The sequence below is a fragment of the Haemaphysalis longicornis genome, unplaced genomic scaffold (assembly GCF_048455015.1).
Source record: "Haemaphysalis longicornis isolate Haplotype H1 unplaced genomic scaffold, Haemaphysalis longicornis Haplotype H1 scaffold_13, whole genome shotgun sequence".
Taxonomy (NCBI): Eukaryota; Metazoa; Arthropoda; class Arachnida; order Ixodida; family Ixodidae; genus Haemaphysalis; species Haemaphysalis longicornis.
In genome coordinates this window covers 74,310,004-74,330,742 of record NW_027526233.1, presented here as the reverse complement: position 1 = coordinate 74,330,742, position 20,739 = coordinate 74,310,004, and the positions used below count along the sequence as shown (strand labels likewise).

Below are 20,739 nucleotides of genomic sequence, written 5' to 3'. Positions count from 1 at the left end.
GTGCACTTCTGGAACACCACCGCCTTGCCAGATGTGCCTAACGACCACCGCACCAGAAGCTCACCCGAGAGGAGGCTGTATCTTACCTTCACATATTCTTCTTGCCTTCTTACCTTTTCACACATTCTTCTTACCTTCACATAGCTTCTTACCTTCACCTTACACATACCTCAAACTTACCTTCCTGCACATCATACACCCCACGATGTATCCAACAACATGCCCACACTGCAGCGAACATGCAACACTGTACCACACCACATGGGCTTGCCAGAACACTCCAGCGGCCCCAATTATTCGCCCCCCCACCCGAAAGCAGTGGGAGGCCGCGCTGTCCACTTGCGACCCTGACGACCAGCGATAGTTGTTGAACCGGGCACGCGAGGACCGCAGCCGTCGCAGCGGCTCCGGAATGAGGGCTTTCCTCTCGCTTTCAACCGCGAATCTTTTTTACTTGAATAAATCTTTCAGCCCCCCCCCCTCCCCCCACCAGGCGACATTAGCTGGAAACATGCCGTTTGATACAAAATCAAGTATCGCTGTCATCATTTTTCCGAACTGGCCGCTGAAGCTTCTCTATGATAGGGAAGCCTCGACAGTTTCGTCCGCAGGCGTTTATAGTATCCCTCCCAAATTGAACCGCGTTAGCACGAGATACAACCCGCAATAAGTCCAAAGGGAACGCCCGCGCTACAAACCCAGAGGGAAAGCGGTGCGCCCGGAATGCGACGATACCTGTTTCGGATACATGCTGGTTTCATAACGCGAGCGACCCTGGTTTGATTCCAATCACCGTAAACGTTTGTTTTTTTTTTCCCAATCGGCACCAGATATTATTGTTCCCCACCACTTCTAACCCGTATCCCTCGCGTCTTTGTGGTGCCGCAGTGGTTATTTTGCCGGTGTCATGGCGCAACGGCCCGGGATCGATTCCCAGGGCCCACCTCACTGCAATCTTTCCAGGCCCCGAGGTTATCTGGCGGGATGGACGGACAATTCTCGGCCTACACGGCTTAGCTAGGAATATTTGTTAGCATGTACCTAGTTCTTTTGTGTAAATGTGAATCACTATCACCTAGCCACTCCCTTTGAAATGCGGAGAGCTTTGCGTTCATAATTTTGAGTGCACCCGTCACCTCATAAAGCCTCATTTCATCAGAAAATAAACGCAGCAAACGTACTTGTCGGGCGTGGCCTTAACTCCGATAGGTCGCCGGTGCAGATTCTGCGCAAGTGACAGCCTCACCTTTTCGTTGAAAAGAATCCTGGTTGTGGCGTAACACATCCCTCCAACGTTGTGCGCCCGGTGGATCCCGTGACAAGCCTACTTGACACTGCTCTTTCTCGCTTTTCGAGCAAGTGAACGTGGGCTCGTAGCTTTCGCGGTAAAACCTTTCGCACGCAACATCAGACGACTCGAGCACTCCTGCGCTAGCAGCCGCTCCTTGTCGGCGTACAGTCGTCAAAAGTGTTACTCTCTACAAAGAAAGAGGTTCCAGCATATGCATAGATTTGAGCTTTCTGTTATGCTAACGCTAGTCCCCGAGGATGTGCGCATGCGCTGGAGCACCCGAGTGTAACAAGGGAGCCGCTTTTGCAACGATCATTAGCCGAAGAGTACGCGCCGGTGTCCATCGCAAGCAACCACACTGTGCATAAGCGGGCACCCGCGCCTTTGTTGTTGATATTGCTGTTGTTATTAACACTTTAGACGGCTTTACATGTGCTCGTAAAAGAGAGACGCTGAAGAAAGGACGGTCAAAAAGATTGCAGAGACCATAAGGAGCCATAGATATCATTGGGGCTCGTAAGAAAACAAATAAAAGATAGTTGAACAGGGACCTTTGTGTGCGTACGTAGTGTACGTAAAATTTTAAAGCTATCGAAAAGGTGGGAGAACGTCTATAGTTTTGAAACGTCGCGGCAGCTGCGGTCTACTCGCGCCACCTAACGAGATCGTGCCTTTTTTCTACCGTTTTGAAAACAACTCAGCTTGCCTGCGTGAGCATCTTTAAAATGGGAGACCGCTGCAGGAAAGGGTGCGTCGTCTACCTACCCTGAGGCTGCTATTTTTCCGGTGGTGTTGCGGCTAGCTCGTCTCCAACAATGCTATCGGACTTGGCCTCGTTAGCACCTGTTGTGCAAGAGCATATGAAAATGGCTGAAGAACAGCTTTCCACCCATTGCCAATATCAATGGGAGGAAAATTGAAAGCCCATTGCCCCCACGACCCTTTCCGGCTAGCGTGCACCTAAATATATTTTTTTCACCAAAGTGCGATCTCTTCTCCATAAAGTTGCCATCTTCTGGCGACAACCGGGCATGCATACCTCACTGACACCGCTTTCAGACCCGTACGGTAGCGTCTGATAATCTTCAAATGTGAACAGTGCACTTCAATGCGCCCAAATCCGCTGGTATCTGTCAATGGATTTAGATCGCTCTGTGTGAATTGTCTGTATACCAGGCGAGGGTAGTGATGCATTTGGTAAATAATTGTGCATCAATAGTACAACACGCACAATGACTCCTTTGCAGGTGAATTGTGAAACTGGACATCGACTGAGTATTAGCAGTGTACAATAAAGTTCACATAGTAAGTTTTTATTTACAGTCAAATAACAATTCACTGGTATCAGGGGACACCAAACAATGCGGTGAACGTAAGTAAATATTTCCGAGTACTGAGAAATGAGATCCAAGCTCCCGGAACTGTCACAGACGAGGAAAACGTTTCATTGTGACGCCAGTTGCAAGGATTGCACAGCAAATTATTTCAGAAAAACTATTTATTCTAGCACTGATCGTAACACCGAAGGACAACAAACGGTGTTTTAATGCGGCGAAAATTCACTAGTAACAATATTGCCCGTTTTCCGTATGTCTGCACCTTTCGATATGGTAGGCACCAGTCAACGAACCGAGGTGGGTACGAGTACTCTGGTTTCTGTCACTGCAGTTGTTGCGTGTAGGGCACCAGTCAAGAAGAAAAACTTCAGGCAGGCATGTCTGTACAATAACGAGGCCAGTCGTGTGCAATTTTTACATCGCGCACTTTCAGGTGTAGTTGAGTAGCCAACAGCGATTAGGATTTGAATGACTTGGCCTGCTTATATTTTGGTAAGCGTCACAATTCACGCAAGATGGCGCGTAAGTAAAGGTGTCAAACAAGCAAGCAGCCAAGTAGGTGAAAATGTAACTACCGTATCATTTAGGGGACAGATGCTCATCGCAGATTTTTCGTAGGTGAGGTTGGCTTTGTGCTTTCACATTTTTGTGTTTATTCGCGCAACCAAGTTAAGGCAAACACAACTATGCAGACAAAAGTACGACGCGAACTTTATAATTTTAGCGGTCCTTTACTTACAAGTATAGCTTGAAAGGAATTTACGTCGTCCGTTGAAATAAACCTTTTGATGTTTACACTGAAATGTCAAGGATGGTAAAGGTATAGCGCTACCCAAATACCCAGAAATGACTCAAACTACACTTGATAGGGCTCGTGTGAAAGGCAAATACACAACTTGCAATAATGTACAGAGGATGTGAACGATGTCTCAGAGATGTTAACATCACACGTCAAGACCCCTCACAAACAAATTCGTGCAGTTCTCAGAGTTCTCTCATTCTATGGTAACATGTTGGGTGAAAGAAACTACAAATCTACCATTCAAACGCTGACTGAAAGTGGGACATGCGTTATGGAGGAACAAATGGAATTTCGAGAAACTAAACCTTCTAAATGTGTTATGCAGTATTGGTCTTGTGCGTGTACTACTGGCGTCATAAAAAGTAGTTACATCTATACTCCTTCTATTAAATCTAGGAAACGTTTCTCTACGATCACAGTCGTTCTAGATGAGAAAACGAAATGCTTCAAAAGAAGGGTGTCACTGGGAAGCAACACGCGGACTTCGATTACATATCAGGATTAAAAATAATGTTACGTGGAAACATGAGCTTAAAGAAAAGGTTACACATCTCTCGTGTGTGGAGTGCCTTGAATTTAAAGTACTAGGGAGCAATGGACAGAGTGGGCTAGATAGAGCGACGGTCGATGCTTTCGACGAGATAAAGGCAAGAAATAGGAAAGGGGTGCTGTCACGATGCGCCGAACAAACGTGAGGCCAACGTGCAATGCTAGTTGCTCCTTGAGGCGTGGCTCCACATCTACACGTGCGGTGACACTGAAAAAAGGAACAAGAAAGAGGATGTAAAAACTATATTGCTTTTTTCCTGCAAGAAAATGATACAGAGATTTAAGGCTGAAATTTCTGCCGTTGTTCAAAGTTTTGATTGCACTGAGATTTTAGTGTCTATGCAGAAGCACTGCACGATTGCAACGGAGTCTGTTCTTTGCGCATCCTAATTGAATGGCGTGAGCCAGAATGTCAACGGGTATTTAGTAGAGGTGCCTACAACTACTACAGCACCAAACTACAGCATGTAACTACTAAATCATGCCGAAAGATCAAAAACACAGTCCACTCTCCAGGGTCTACTCCAAGGAACCCCCCCTCCCCTTCGTTTAAGGGAAGAGCTGCAAAGCATCGTGCTGTAATCATTTGTAAAAACATAGGGTTAAAAGAAGGCAGGGATAAACAGCTGCTGTCTGATCTGACGCGCTACAAAATGAAAAAAAAAACATGAAAACTTCTTTTGATGTCACAGCATTTAACAAATTGGTTAACGCTTCATTTATCGGTGTCCTGTATTGTCCTGTCCAACTTCATAGTTTGCTCACAACGGCCCTTGAAATTCTGGCTAGCCACTGTTACTTAGACTGATGGAATGTAAAGAACTCGAACCTTATAAAGGTGGACGAACAGGGATATATAACAACGCAACCCACCGTAACGGCTTTTCGGTTGAGGGAGGACCGCATTCAACTCATGACGATAAAATAGTGATAAAGTTATTAAGACCTGGGAAAGAAAGTGTTCTTCGCGACTGCTGATACCAGCCTAAGGTAGTAAATATATTTCAGAAACTCTAGTTCCATCTCCTTGTGGGAAGTGATGAAGATTGTATTACAGCTAAAAAGCAGAATAAATTCGTGACTACTGAAGCCCTTTGATAAAGCACCGCCCCAACCTCGAGCGAGCTACAGGTAAAATTTGAGCTGGGCGACATACATGAGGTAAAAAGAAAAATCAAGCCATAAACAGTAGGACAAGTTCTTAGCACACAGAAAAATCTCTGAAGCCTGAAAGATGCATTTTAGGGTTGAAATACTCTCGTCAAAAAAGTCTGTACCAAATGCGCAAATAACAGAAAGTTACCCGTGTGATGTACTAAAAATTCTTCTTCCAACCACAATTCGCGGCTTTAGCTACGAACGAAGACGACGGCTTGTTCGTAGCGTCATTTTCGCTAGCTTGTCTCGAGTTCCACTAGTTACATTAGCTAGAAAAACAGGTTAGTTGGTAGGTTAAGAAAATAACTTCGAAATTTTGGAAGACCATTTAAACAAAAAAAACTTTCTCTGGTTCGCAACACTTTCATTACCACCAAATGTTTTCACTTAAATTCTACAAATTAGAAAACAACGAAACGAAGACCGCTACACATCGATTTACTAGCCGAGATAACGCCACGACGAGCGGTTTTTTCTGGAAATGGAGAACGCCCTGTGACACCATCAGTGCAGCTGTTCAGGAACTCCGCCTGGTTGCAGCAAAGTATGTTCAACATGAATGAAAAACTCAGAAAAGTCAGTGCGAATGTATTCCTGTTTTCCTTGAATGATTCGCAAGAAAGAGCACCACAAATGCAACAGAATATGACGTAAGCAAAGAAGGCAAAAGAAGTTGTTTTGTAGCAGGCAGCAAAAAAGATATTGCCTGTACATTAGCCTCATGGTCTAATCAATAGTCAATAGTCAATGATGCAGAAAAGTAAATCCCCGCTAATTGTTTCCTTAGCATGGCGTGCGAATACACGTATTTATCGACTCATAGAAAACGACAGAAGAAACAAGAGCGAAGGGAAAAAAATATGATTTTAATTAACAGACACGCCGAGCAATTCGACACTAACGCTTTCGCAGGCACTACATCATTTGGGGTGCTCAGCCGCCGTAATTGCTTTTTATTTCGCTCTGTGACACGGATGTATCGTGAAGTTTTATACACATATGTTCACGTGGTTGCTCCTCTAGGAACGTGTGGATCTAATAGGCAGTTGCTTGGACAACCCTACCTTGAAAAAGACAGACTGTCATCGCCCAGCACAAAATCTGTTTGCGCCATAGGCTGGGATTGTGGCTGGAGAAACCCTTAGATGGCTGGAGAAAACCTTTTATTGGCTGGTGAAACCCTTAGAACATTTTCTTGCACTATATTTCCAGTTAGGAAATCTAAATTAAGGCGACTGAATCCACGTCTTTATGCATAGACTACCAGGATGTAAGCTTTATATACCTTTTGTCCTTTTTTTATCGGCTTGCGCGCAGGCATGTCTTGCAGTTCTTCAACGTTCCCCTACCCTAAGTAAATTTTGTCAGCGTCGTTTCCGAGCCATGGCCACCATAAAATCGATGCCGCAACCAGAGGAGCTCAGCTTGCATGATGCTGTCTTGTTCAAAACTTCAGCTGCTCGCATTACTGATGTGTGTTCACGATGCGGCGAGCCCGCACTTCCTCCTACTCTGTTTCCATAAATGGGCCTTGAGATGTCGCGAACGGCGTGAGCTTCGATTTAAGAGCTTTTGAATTGCCAACCAAATTATTGTTGCCTTCCGCCAAACTTACTTAAGCACCACTGGGCAATCACTGAATTATTAAAAAAAAGTACCAAGAGCAAACACACGGGAAATTACAGTAAAATATCACGAATGCTGAGCATATCATTCATCTTGTGGAACAAATTTTCAGGCCGTGGACCTTCGTCATGTTGACGCTCGGTTATAACTTCATTTATTGGTCACCTTCACTAAAACCACCTTCACTACACTAAACACGGCCACCACATGTTTGGGGCCCCATACTCGATGCCGAGTACGGTGTCCCAAACATGTGCGGGCCGTGCTGTCGTCGGCGACTTCTTTCAACGTAGCACCGATGGATGAATTATCAGCATTGTCGTGGTAAATTTTATAGCAACTACCTTTCAATAGCAGCCGCTTAACGCCTTCATACTGTAGGGTGGCGCATATGTACAACTTCCCCGTCGTTCACTGACAAATAAAAAATAGGCAAAGAAATTACACAGCCACACAACCTACAAGGAATGCTTTCTTGCAAATGCGCTCTAAATAAACACAGAAAGCGAGTACAAAAATGTTTGCTGTGTTATTAACGAAGCCTTTCTTATCCTTCCCTCTACTTACTCAATGCTGTGCTGGCCCCAGTCGGTGTTTGCAGTAGATCCTTCATCAAGCTATCATAGCAGGAAGTAAGGGTTGGAGTCAGTCGCTTGGATAGGACGACATGGCACAAAAAAACTCTTGGTGCTCGGTCGGATTGAGGTGGCGGCCGTGAAGAATATGAGGTGCCGGTTGAGTTGAGTGTGCTCATCGAAGGGAAGTCCGCTCATTCCAGTATGGTGTCCAGAACGTTGAGTGATTTGACGATGTCTTCATCCTGCGAATATTCAAGAGGGTACTTCTGTTATAACATACAGAGCCTAGCAATTCTTCGTTACGTTTTTAAGGGAGGTGTTAGTAACTGTATTTCGCACAAGACTTAACACGTGACTGCAGCTTCATAGCAAGTGAGGCATCGTATTGTAGTATTTCACATTCTATTGTGCTGTAAAATAAATCACGTAGATTTTCGAAATCACGGGCTTTTCTATTCAGCCTTTTGTTGCCGTCATCAACAGCGTACTTGATTCGAAAAAGTAGCTTCGATGCTTTGGGGACGCAGACCAGTCAATCTGTGCAGCCCCGAATCTCACCGCTAAGTTCGGCGGGAACGCAAGGAACACATTCCCGATTTTTTCCACCCGCGGTACCACTTTTCTCCAAGCACTGTAGTATAGGACAGAATCATGCAAGGTAGAAACTAAGCATACGCTAAATGGGTAAGGGGGTTTAGACTTTCTGAAAAGTAAATCGGAACACCACCTCAGCGTCAAAGCCTTTGACAAAGTCAAGAAAAGTCGTTATCAGGACTTCAGTTTTTACAAAAACCAACAAACATTAGCGCGGTGCTTCAACAATCACAGCAACTTTCAGGAAATAAAACGAATAATTTTTATTGCCTCTTCCTTATATACCCTTCACGATACTGCGCTGTTCCGCCAACCCCAAAACATTGTGTTCATAAATTTTTACTAAACGCGAATGAAAATCGCCGCGTCAAAAAGAGGAGTAGTGTGTTCAGATAAAATAGAAGCTAATATTACTTGGTTGAGCACAAATCAACTCGTGTAGCTGAACGCTGGTAAAGGTTAAATCACGCGAGTTCATCTGTTCCGCAACAAAAGAAGAAAGGAAAAGTATTTAGTGATAAGATAGAAGTTAATATTACTTGGTTATGCACAAATCAACTAATGTAGCTGAACGCCGGTAAAGGGTAAATGACGCGGGTTCATCTGTTCCGCAACAAAAGAAGAACGGAAAAGTATTTAGTGATAAGATAGAAGTTAATATTACTTGGTTATGCACAAATCAACTAATGTAGCTGAACGCCGGTAAAGGGTAAATGACGCGGGTTCATCTGTTCCGCAACAAAAGAAGAACGGAAAAGTATTTAGTGTTTTACAGGAACCTCTTCCCGAGGCCGTGTTTCTTGGAATTTCTGAGCGAGGCTTCCTGATCTTTCAGCATCGGCTTACATTGCTTTGTGGTTTTCCTACTTCATATCGCATTATGGCAGAATATGGGTGTAGATGTCCGTTCATGTTGTGTGTAGGGAGCAATTTGATTACGTGAGGTAGCTGTCAGGACATCGTCAACGTTACAAGAAAAAGAAGTGCAGGGTAAATTCCGAAATCAGGGTGCAACATTAAGCGTAGCAAGATCTCTAATATAGCTTGAATGGACCGTTTTTTGCGTACCATTGAGAACTTTTCGCAGTGACTGGCTTGGGTTTGTGTTTTCAAATGGTTTCCTTCCGTAAAGCTCGTAGGAACTGACTTTGCCACCACAATATGTTAGATCGACTTCGTTTTAGGACAAATAATCCCATATAAAAACCCCTTGTTGACAAAGGCTATCTTTGCTGAATCAACTCTTTGAGTAGTTACACAAGCACCTTTTACAGAAGGTTCAGGGCCCCCTGCCCACTCTGGCACGTGTGTGTTAGAGCCGGAGAGCACGAGGTGTGGAGCGCGTCTTACGAGTCCTGCTCGAATAAACCACTTCTATTCCCGCTGCTTTACGAGTCGGTCGTCTCTCTCTTGTTTGCCGGACTTGGTTTCTGAGGTATTCAGCCATGCCTGGCGACCCAAATGTTCCAGTTATCCGTGCCGGCGCCCGGGACTCCAAACACCGGGCTCATTCGTCTTCACAAATCCCGGAAAATGGCCTACGCGTATCGCCAAATTCGAAGATTGTGTCTTCCGCTCTGACCATACTATGCGGGTGACACACGCCAGGTTCGAACGTAGCTGTACATAATGGAACTGCTGGACCCAACCTTCCTTACTTTGCTAGGACTATCGGTCGTGGAGCCGCAACCACACCTCGACCTGTCATATCGTCCATCCCGTGAGCGAGATCTACGAGAGTCGGCGATTCACCGGCTAACGGAGCAGCCCGGGGGTGAGTCGTCAATGCTCTCTACGCGTAGCTTCAGCATGTTGTCAAGCAGTTCAGCTACAGCAACTGAAAGGTAAAGAGCGACTTGGTTCCAGACAGATTTGTTGTTGGTTTGCTAGACGAACAACTTTCAGACCAGCTATACCGCAGCACGAAGCTGGCAGTAGAAGACGCGCTCTATCAGGCTGTTTGCACGAAGACGATCAGCAGGAACACGCAACGCGGTCACTTAACGCATCAGAAATACTGGATGCCGACACAGCTAATGTTGAATTCCAATGGTGGAGCCGGAGCACTGTCGGAGCAACGTTTTTGCTCCGTTTGCAGCTAACACGTCACAATGACAGATCGGGAGCAACCGAATTCTTTTTAAATGGTCCCTAAATAGGCGTACGCAGGTCGCCATTTCAATCGAGCAATCGCTAGAGTACCCTTTCGAGACAAGGCATACCAAATATTGCATGTAAATTACATTACATGTTTATAATACATCTGTGTAAACCGGGGACGCACAAACACGCAAAAAAGATCGCTTCTTTCTTTACTTGTTTACCTACTGCTTTCTCGCCGCCATACTGCTTCGCTCTGAGGTACGCAGAATGCGCTGACTTAGCACTAGGCACATAACAGTACCGCTATTCGTGGGCCTCTTTAAATGCTGTAGCCAATCAGCGTTCCCGGCTTCGGGGGACACGCGGGTGCGGTTCCGGCAAGCGGCGCTCCGGCCCCGGCGGCACGGCGTATCTGAGTAGGGACGTCGCTATCCAACACGCGAGCTTAGCTGAGCTTGCAGATATGGCGCGTTGATTAAAATGTATGAATAACGCTGAAAACCACGGAGTGTCACGGCAGGTGGAAAGGCCGCTACACGCTCGACCACGGCAAGCGTCCACCTGCACGGTCGACAAGGAGGCCACTCCGCGGTGTATGCACTGTGCGACATACACCACAGAAGCAAGAACTCTTGTCATCGCCCGCCAGAGCGGGACTATTGCTGAAAATCACTTAAAAATGAGTGAGAAGGGATGATGGTGCCACGAAAGATTACGCCGGTGATCGTCGTCGGCGCGGCTTTGTAAAGCGGTGACCGTATTACGTCGGCGATGCTACGCCTTTTCGGTGTAAATCTTCAATTACTGCTGTGAGCCAGCATGTTGTGTTTGGGACCCCCCTACCTGGCCTTCAAATGGTCGTTTCCCCTATTCTAAAACTGACGTGTCGAGATGACCGCGGCCGACGCGAGGAGGACGGTCACCGGGCAGTTCAAACGGGCAGGCAGGCCCCGCTGAGCAGTTGTAGCAGGAGCCTGCGCGAAATCTGCTAAAAAAATTAAAGTCGTTCCACTCAATGTGAAAGCTGCCGGAAGTACAGAGGAGTGATTCGCCATAATGGGCTGTACCGCCGTTATCTGCTTACTCCTACCTCCCCATGCAATTCAAATTTCCCGCCTTCCCAGTGCTCGCGCCCCCTGCCTGAAACTGCGCCAACAGGAGTTCTGTTCTCTTTGTGCTTTTGTCCCCGCACGTGCCGGCGTTGCACTGCCGGCACGTACGGGGATATCGTAAAAACCAACCCAACCGGCACGTGCGGGGGTATCGTAAAACCAACCCAACGGGCGTCCGTAACTAAAGGAACGCGGGCGCTGCCGGTTAATTACGTATATTTTCCCTCAAAACAACCTATAGAACCGCTTGGCTTTCGAAGCCTCTGGGCTATGCCGCGAACAGCGTTACTTGGATTGGGTTTGATTGGATTGGCTACACTGCCCGAGGTTGACCAGATTCGCGTAGCTCCTGGATAGCCGTGCTGCGAAAGCGCGAGGATTGGATTGGAATGGGATTGAATTTGGATTGGATGATAAGCAGCAGTAAGCATGATAATCAAGCTAATACTAGACAACCAGGAAAGCTAAGAATAATCAGCTGAACCTTAGCACACGCTACGTACATCCTGGCATAGCCGCTTGGCTTTGGAAGCCTCTGGGTTTTGCCGCTGCGAAGGGACCCGTAACAGGATACACCGTAACGCTGTGGTGATATGCTTCGTTCCAGCGAGCGCTAGGATGACAAGGCCAGCGCCTAAAGAGCTCTGCACTTTAAAAAAAAGCGTGACGTGCCGCCGAGCAGAGCCAATATCTGTGCACATGTTGAACCTTGCCCTGTTTCTCTCGGTGGTCTTCTGCCTCGTAGGGGACGTCACAGCTTCCAAATTTCTTTGGAGAGCCAGACGGTAAGAGAGCCAGATCTCAGAGCCGCATTGCTGGCGTGTTTTAAGTAATGATAACTCGGTTAACACTCAACGCTTTAAAGCCATTTTTTGCGGAATGACGTTCCCTGGATAGTATTCCAGCGATTGCGCACGTAAAATCGCCACCTTTGGAACCCGGTTTGCGGCCATTTTACGGCAGATGGAGAGCGCCGTCGGAGGCAAAGTCGCTCCGTGGAGAAAGAAACTTCTGCCAGAAATCGGTGGAGTGCGCCGAAACTCGCTCGGCGCTTTCTTTCTCTCGTAACGTCGTTGCTGCCTCCTTCTGGTCTACTCTACTTTTCAATTGCCATAGCATCTGCGTCGACTAATGCGCACAGCGCCCAGAAAGAGAAAACAGATGCTGAACGTTGTGCTGCGCTCGTGATTGCTACATCAGGAAAGCGAGCACGACTGAAACATCCAAAACTGGTATTTAACAGCAAGAAGCCGCGCTCCAACGACGACTGGTGGAAACCGTGCCTTCGGCTGATTGGTAGCGTGAGCTACACTGGCCGAGGTTGAGCAGTTTCGCGTGGCTCCTGGAGAGCCGTGCTTCGCAAGCGCGGCACGTGGCGGCCAGGTCGACTTGATGATCATGCGCGAGGTGGCCGGGGTGTGGAACCGTTGGTTTGTGCGTCACAGCAACACCGTGCTGCGGAAGTGCGGCACGTGGTGGCCTGGTCCACTTGATACTCATTCGACGGGTGGCCGGGTGTGGAACCGATTGCTCGCGGCTCACAGCAACACCAGCTTGCGCCTGTGGGACCACACCCCCCGCGTCCAGCGTCTTCGCCGACCTCCGTTCCGCACGTGGCGGCTCGGTCCACCTGATGATCATGCGAGGGGTGGCCGGGTGTGGAGCCAATGGCTCGTGCGTCACAGCAACACCGGAGTGCGCCTGTGGAATCAGCTTAGCTCTGGGGCGATTGGTGACACTGCGCTGGAGCCGCTTGATAAATATGCATACGTCACATCATGCGTATACCGTGTGTGGGTCATTGAAGCAGCAGTAAGCATGATAATCAAGCTAATCCTAGACAACCAGGAAAGGTAAGAAGAATCATCTGAACCTTACCTTATTCTATATATATCCTGGCATAGCTGAGCTAAGCCACGGCTGATTTGTTTCTAATGGGCCTTGAAAAAGGCCGATTTAAACTTTTGTCGCGGGCGGCGTCGGACGCCGTCGAGACCAAAGTATCTTCATCGACTTTTTGACGATAAAGGGGTTTTAGTTTAGACCGAGCAAGGAGAAAACGCTCGCAGAAAAGCAGGCGGTTTTGGGAAGGCCCGACCGCAGTGTTCTCTGGTCCGACGCGAAGACTGCCGGGAAAATGGAAAATGCTTCGGCATTTGCCCCTGCGGAAGCGGGTGCGTTTAAAAGGCAGTTTCGGAGCACCTACTCCTTGATGGAGCAGCATGCTTCGCGGAAAAGTTCGGCGATCACTCCGGATCGGCCACTGGAATTAAACATTAGAAGGGTAAGCATCGCTGCTCAACACGCTGGTCCGCCATCACGCAGCAAGAAGAACACGGTTTTTAAAGAGCGGCGAATACAGTGGTCGTCAGCCTCAACCTCAGGAGATCTGCCGAGAATGGAGGACCACGTTATACTACTGCAAAAAGCAGGGTCAATTTGTTGATGACTGCCGAGCAACGAAAGGAAAAGCCAAGACAAGCACCGTAGGACTCCACGCGCTGCACAAGGTATACCAAAATGCGCATGAATGCATATGTGCTAAATTCACATTGTACTCTGGCGGTGAACTGACAGTTCTCCCTTCAAGTTTTTCTACTGTTCCCACGGTTCTTGATCGAGCAGAACCGGAGCTCAGTGCTCCAAGCAATCAGCACCTCCCAGCGCTTGGGACGTTTTCCGCGATACTAAATAAAAAAGACAAGTCGATCACTCGATGACTTACTGTCCTGCACTGTCATAATACCCCGCTACTTGTGTTTCCACATAGAAGACCTGGCCGTCGCGAGGTTCGTCGAAGCCACGTTTTGTAGGTTGCTTCCTCCTCGATCTCAAATAATTCAAGGGTTGGGTGCACTTCCAGAACCTTACAAGATCCGCCTTCCATCGGATGCAGAGTGATTCGCTCTGAGCAGCGCAATAAAAATTTAAATCCCACTACTGGAAGTGGTCAAAATTCAGATCGACGCGATGGAGAACCAAGACGTCATCCACAAGGCGCACACATCAACGCCATGGGGCACTGGTGTCCTTGTAGTATCAAAGTAGACAGGTGGCTACAGGATTTGTGTAGCACTCGCCAAGGCAAACCAGAGTGTCCAACGGCAACGCTCGTTTTTCGAACTGTGGACTCTGTGCTAGGTCAGCTGAAGGACGCACATGTCTTATCTGAATTACACGACACGTCCGCTTTTCATTAGGGGAAGTAGTGCTCTGAAAGTGAAGAGGGGACGACCTCTATCACATCATTCGTTCGGTATTGCTATCGTCGCCTTTTTTCGGTCTCGCTTCCGCTCTAGAATTTTCGATGCGTCTGATGTCTCAAATCATGGAGCTTTTTCCATTAGTCGTCATCCTAATTGATGATGTTTTGATCTTCAGAAATTATCGTCCTCAACATGACAAAAGACAGATAGCCACCCTGAAACAACCAGACGCGACCGGGGTCACGCTCAATCGGAAGAAATTCGAGTTCGGAATCCCGTCTCTCCCGTACCTGGACATTGCCGCCAACGAGGGCGAACTGTCACCAGACCCACACAAAGTCGAGGCGAGTCAAATTCTTTCAACAACGACGGATACCTTGGAAGAACGACGGCTGCTGGGAATAGTCAATCGCATTGCTCTTTTGCTTCTGGACATCGCAAGAGTGAGTGCGCTCATCCGAACTCAACAAAAACAGTCACTGGAAATGGGGTTTGCATGAAGGCACAGCGTTTAAGAAGACCAGGAAAATGCTCAGCTCAGACAGTGGAACAGCCCTATGTGATCCGTCGTTGCTAATTGCAGTCTCTGTTAATTCGAGGTCATCCCGTTGCACCATGGGTGCTTCTCCAAAGTCAACCTTGCGGTGCTCGATGCAGGGTGTGCCTCGTGTGACATGCAAGTAACGCAAGTAGCATAGTCTGACGTCCCCAAATGACTTTCTTCGTCCGCGTCGGATGTTTGTTTCTTCGTGCCGCCGAATAACCAAGGGGGTTCCCTACGATGTTGCCTGAGCCAGGAATTGCTTCTGGCGACACGTTTAGTGCATCGCAGTGATCCTCAGAAGAAACCTAGCGGTCCTAGCAGTACCAAGTAAGGAGGATTTTACCATACAGGAAGACGAGCGCACAAACGAGAAGTAGAGGGAGACGAGGAACTGGGTCGGGGTTCTGCAAAAAACAAGGCTAGATTTTCATAAATGTCTACCATTGGAGACTCGGTAGTATCGTTCAAGCGGCTTCGGGCCATCCTTTCTTAATAAAGTTTCCTTCCTTCCTTCCTTCGTTCCAGACCGATAAATTTCAATTTAGGAGCATCTAACGCGCCGTAGCTACATCTACGTTATGAGGCGCACCGTTGTGGAGGGCTTTACTTAGCCTACTATCGCTACCTAGGGATATTGAGCGTGCGCCGTTCTCGCCTCCACCATAGAACATATGTCGGAAACATTTCTAGGTAAGTATTAAGGGTGGTATGTCTACATCCGGATTTTCATGTTTGCCCCTACATCGGACATTCCACGGGTCCATGTGCCACCTTTACATCCCTGAGATCGTGATGAAACCGCCCAGTCCTAGAAGGGGGACTGAAACATCATTCTACTGCCCCTTCTGCACGTGAACGTATTTACGTGCGAATCATGACACCGCTAATTAACGTAGCTAGGATCACAATTTTGGGCCAATACATAATCCTGTGATCCTACATTGACAATAAAGATGCAAAGGCCTAAACATTTTGTCAGAAGATAAAATTAAAGCCTGTTTGGGAACTTGAATTTGTCCGTTTGACGGCACGCTACTAGTCTCGTCATCGCCGTTTTCGCGCACTTGGGGGAACGTTGAATGGTAGCTCGAGTGTACCTCGTTGCTGATGAGGTGATCCCTCATTATTGTTCAGCTCCCTCAGGCACTGTGAGAAATGCAGCGATCGTCTTTGTGATCAGAAACAATTTCGCTCTACAAATCACAAAACAGCCCTATAAATCTGTTGCCCTGCTGAGGCACTACCATAATAGCTCTCTCCATGAAGGCTAGTCATGGCTATCCACTCGTATGTGGTTCTTACCTAAATCCCCTTCATACTGCTGTCTCCCGCTGTGATGCAGGCGCTTCATTCAAACCAAGGCTGGCATCGCCGCAACGTGCGTGCGTGCGTGTGTGTGCTTGTGCTATGCTGATTACCTGCACCTACATTGCAGGATCTTACAGTCCTTCGAAAGAGTACTTCCCTTTGATAGTCTTAGTTATGTACTAAAGAGAACCTCACTGTGAGGGGGCGCTTTCCGAGGCGGAAAGAGCTGAGAAAAAGAAGCGCATGGGTCGCTGTCGGTGAAGACAGATTTCAGTTGGTTCGGGCAGCCCCTGCCTCAAGGTGTACCTCGAGGGAAAAGAGATTCAGTATAAAACAACGCTTCTAATACTAGGGATGTGGATACAATCGAACCAACGGAGTAGCCAGACTCCAGCCTTGCTCAAAACCACGACGTTGCAAGTCTCCAGAATGATAAGGCGAATTGCAAGCCTACGCGCCGCAATGAGAGAATATACTTTGAAGCTGGTGCGCAGCTTGATAGTGAGCAGGGTTGCATACAGATTGCCCTAGCAGAACATGAACCTTTCCGAGAGCAACAGGCCGAAATAATTATAAGAAAAGCGTACAAGACGGCGTTACGGCTAACGATAGGCACGTCAACAGAAAAGCTACTGTCCTAAGGGGTTCACAACACATTCTAATAACATAAAGAAGCCCTACTCAACCCGCAGACTGAGAGGCTGATGGAGACATCGACGGGTAGGGCGCTCTGTGGACGCAGCTACACAATAGCCAAGGAAAGTATGAAGGCTGGCTGTAGACATAGACTCAGGCCTCCATATGGTCACCTGTGGCTCGCTATGTCACTGTACCGTGACAGACGCCTAGCAGCCAGCTGTCGCTCTGCATCGGCGGAAGGCTTCCGGGTGCGCCGGTCATTTACAAAATTTCCGACTCGCAAGAGTGCTCTCGGTTCCTTTTGAAGGGACGAATAAGCGACTGCGCACTCCGTGTAGTCCTCCAGGCTCAAGCTGGTGTGCCCCAACACCCTGAAAATCCCCATAAGGTTCAACACAGGATCCTGTGGGCCCCGGTGTGCTCGGGAAAAGAGGAAAACACAGAGGTGGATAGGGTAGCCGAGGATATATTACCAACGGAGCACCCGATGATTCTGACCTCGAAGAGCCCACGCCAGTCACCTCGAAAAGTCGGCCACATTGGCATACTACGGGGTATCAGAAAAAGCTATCCTCCGCCACATGAATCCTTGACGAGGCAAGAAGCCACCGACTGGAGACATCTGCAGACAGGCACTTTCCCAAATCTAAACGTGCTGAGTAAAATTCATCCAACTGGCTATGGAGACGCATGCCCATTGTGCCATCAAGAAAAAAACCACCCTCTACCACAACACATGGGACTGCCAAAGCACTACGGCTGACCCCAAAATCAGAAACCCTATTGCGGAGCAATGGGAGATACTGCTGGGCAGCGCCTGCTGTGAACAGCAGATCGGTCTGATTCAGCGGGCACGCAAAGCAGCAGGTGCCGTTGGAGGACCAAAGGGTACCACCCCTGCTGACCTCTTCGCGAGCTGTCGCACGTGGTACGAGTCCCCGGTGGAGTGCCGCACAACCTTTAAAAAATATAAGTAAACGGTTTCCCTGCTCCTTCTCCTCCTGTCGGTGAAGAGACCGTGTCAAAAAAAGAAAAAGGAATAGGCCAGCAAGAGGAAGAAAAGACGTGGAAGCCGGAGGCAGGAGTTGCAGGGTTATTGGTGAGTTCTCAGCTGGACGTAAGCACTCAGAATACGTAAAAGCCAACTTCATCTTCTTCATTGCCTTCAAGGCTGCTTGAACTCCACCAACCGAGCTCTGAAGAAAGGTGGCCAGAGTGCGAAGACAAGAAGGAGAACTGGGCTGGGCGAGCTATCGGCTGGACAGTAAAGCCCAGGGGTCCGCAGCTGGGGGCCATACCTTTCTCCAGGCCTAAAAATTGGTGACAACTTCGCGGTGTCCGCAAGGCACCGTCCTTCTTCGACAAGCAGGTGCACAGGCCGCTACGGCACTTCATCCGCCGATGCCACCAACGGCCAGCGGACCAGTTGTCCGCTGCTACAGCGCACTGCTACAGTTCACCGACGACATCGACCACTACTTGTAAGCGCCGACTCCTTTGCGTGCGACATAATAATGCTTGATTGGCGTTTGTGCATTTTCTTGTGAATTTTTCTCGCCAATACTTTTCACTTTCAATTCCAGATTGTTTTTTGGGTAGTAAACATTACACGCGGTAATTAGAAGTGTGTCTGACACCAACTGGCCTCGTTTCTTTTTTATCGAATCGGTTCAATTTCCTCACCCACAAAGCACCTGTTACGCCAACGTATACTCCAGTCAATCTGGGCCTATTGTGCGTGCTGAAATCACGAACGCGTGCCAAGTCATTTCAGCATTTTTCTGCTTCTCAGCGCGATATTATCCAACAGCAAAAGCAGAAATCTGAAAATTCTTATTGTGTGTATATTTTGGGGCTGAAGGACAGTGGAGGCAAAAAGACCAGAAACAAATCTCCAAATTCTGATGATGTTTCACACGCAGTCCCCAAACAAAACCGGTTACTGACAAGAACTAAAGAAAGAGAGCTTTACGTTTCTCTTATAATGAATTAGTTCGCGGTAACAGAAACCTAAGCTACCACGACGGCGTTGCCTGCGGCAAAAAAATAAACATTTGCGGAAAAGTGGATAACATTTCTTACCAGTAAACAGGATTCGATGAATTCGTCGTAAGTCACAATGCCGTCATTGTTCTGATCCAGTTTCTGAAACGAGAAAAAAGAGTAAGTAAAGTGACACTACCAATAGGAAATAGGTGTGACAACCTCACTACATCTTCTCAAAATGAGGCATAAGTGTATTGGAAGTTAGGACTTAGAGTGTGTTTCGCAATATTGTTCGCACGGGTATATGAGGATGTCAAAGTGGGTAGAAACAGGGTTAACGGGTGTTTAGATACTGTGCACGTACAATACTGACCAAAGACTGTAATTCGGGCTGTATAACAGCGCAATAGCTACTCCTTGAGTGAAACAGTATCTCGTAACTGTGCCGTTGGAATTACTGCCAGTTACTACATGACGAACGACTAACGGCGACAAAAAAGGAAGAAACAGCATGACACCTGTTCTTTTTGTTTTGTTTTTTTAGCTCTTAACTCCGCAGGAAGTGATACCTTGTTTCGCGAAACAGAGGGCAATGCCAGCTTCAGTCAAAAAGTGGGTAGGACAGCCAGGGAAATAGCAGACAAACATAAAATAAAGTTACTTATATGTTTTGATGCTCTGAAGTAGCTCTTGCTGGAACTTTGTTGTTATATTTAAATTAGGAGTGTAATTTGTCCGTTTCAGTCTATGTGTAGTTACCGTGCAATAGTCAGTTTTATCTATGTAAGCAATATTTGAACCGAATAGAACGCTATTCTCAATACGAACGACGACAGTCAATCGCCATATATGTTCACATGTGGGAATTTTCTCCTACGTCCCGAAGCAATAACCCGCCACTTACACCTTGGAAGAGTACACGCTGTAACCCGTAACTTCGTACCATAATATATGTGTTAATATATCCTCCTACCTTGCTTAGAGCGCAGCGTATTAAGAAATTGTTTTAACAAAACAAGCCGCTTTTTCCAACACTTGCGACACCATTTCGTCAATGATTCTTCCAATTTCTCCTGCTGCCAAATAAACATTACCGCACTCAAAAGAGTACAACAGTTAACGCTTCCGATACAAGACAAGGTAGCCTCGACACCAGTTCATCTTGGAGTTTCAGGGCACGAGATTTCCCTTTTCACAGCTCGAAAGCTAAACAGCAGATCCTGTGAATACGAAGATGTGTATTTGGTCCCTTTGGTCTCACATAAAGAGACTTATCGCACGGTAGGATGCCGAGACGAACATATGCCCCACGGAACAAACAACTACCCAAGGACCACCAAATAATATTCTTAGCTCTACAAACTCATGTTTACCCTTACCCAAAAAGATACCACTACGTATCCCGCAGTCCAGCGTCCCCCTGTGTAGGAAATTCGAAACACTTTTCAACTGCTCGACGTGCCAACTTGACACGTCGAGTTAGTTTCCCGCCTATGAGCTCTGGTAGAGAACCTTGGCTCTTTCTTTCCTCTACATACAATGCAACTTTGTCGAGAGGACAGAAGGGGCCCGCGCCTTTGGACGCCTGGAATGAGGAGGCCATCTTAAATACTATCCCCACATACTAATGAATGTGCTTACTCTCTATCTTTCTCTACTTGATTCTGAAATGGCACCATTATAAAACTATCACACTCCGCAACCTTAACAAGGCGCTTTCAATCCCGAACCGCAACCAGAAGCCATTACTTATGTCCCTTAAATACATCAAGACCGCTCCGTTCTATCTCTTGTAAGTCACTATAACGACGCAGCTACCTTTAATAAAAGGAAAACTAGTTTACTTCTCCCTAATCTTAGCTTAGATCGAAAAGCATTACTAGCATGGTTGATTTGACTCAGCCTA

The 20,739-nt window shown here is 47.3% G+C and overlaps 1 protein-coding gene across 9 annotated transcripts in view; it reads right to left on the bottom strand.

The window, feature by feature from the left end:
• Positions 1 to 2,578: 2,578 nt before the first annotated feature.
• Positions 2,579 to 20,739, bottom strand: part of LOC144164348 (Kv channel-interacting protein 4-like) — a 560,797-nt gene continuing 542,636 nt past the window's right edge. For all 9 annotated transcript variants that reach the window (XM_077694863.1, XM_077694862.1, XM_077694857.1 and 6 more), the window contains 3 exons: positions 18,930 to 18,992; positions 7,331 to 7,583; positions 2,579 to 4,187 (listed from right to left, as the gene is read on the bottom strand). In XM_077694863.1, the coding sequence (XP_077550989.1) occupies positions 7,533 to 7,583; positions 18,930 to 18,992 (114 nt within the window). In that variant the 3' untranslated portion in view covers positions 2,579 to 4,187; positions 7,331 to 7,532. The remainder of the gene's footprint in view (positions 4,188 to 7,330; positions 7,584 to 18,929; positions 18,993 to 20,739) is intronic.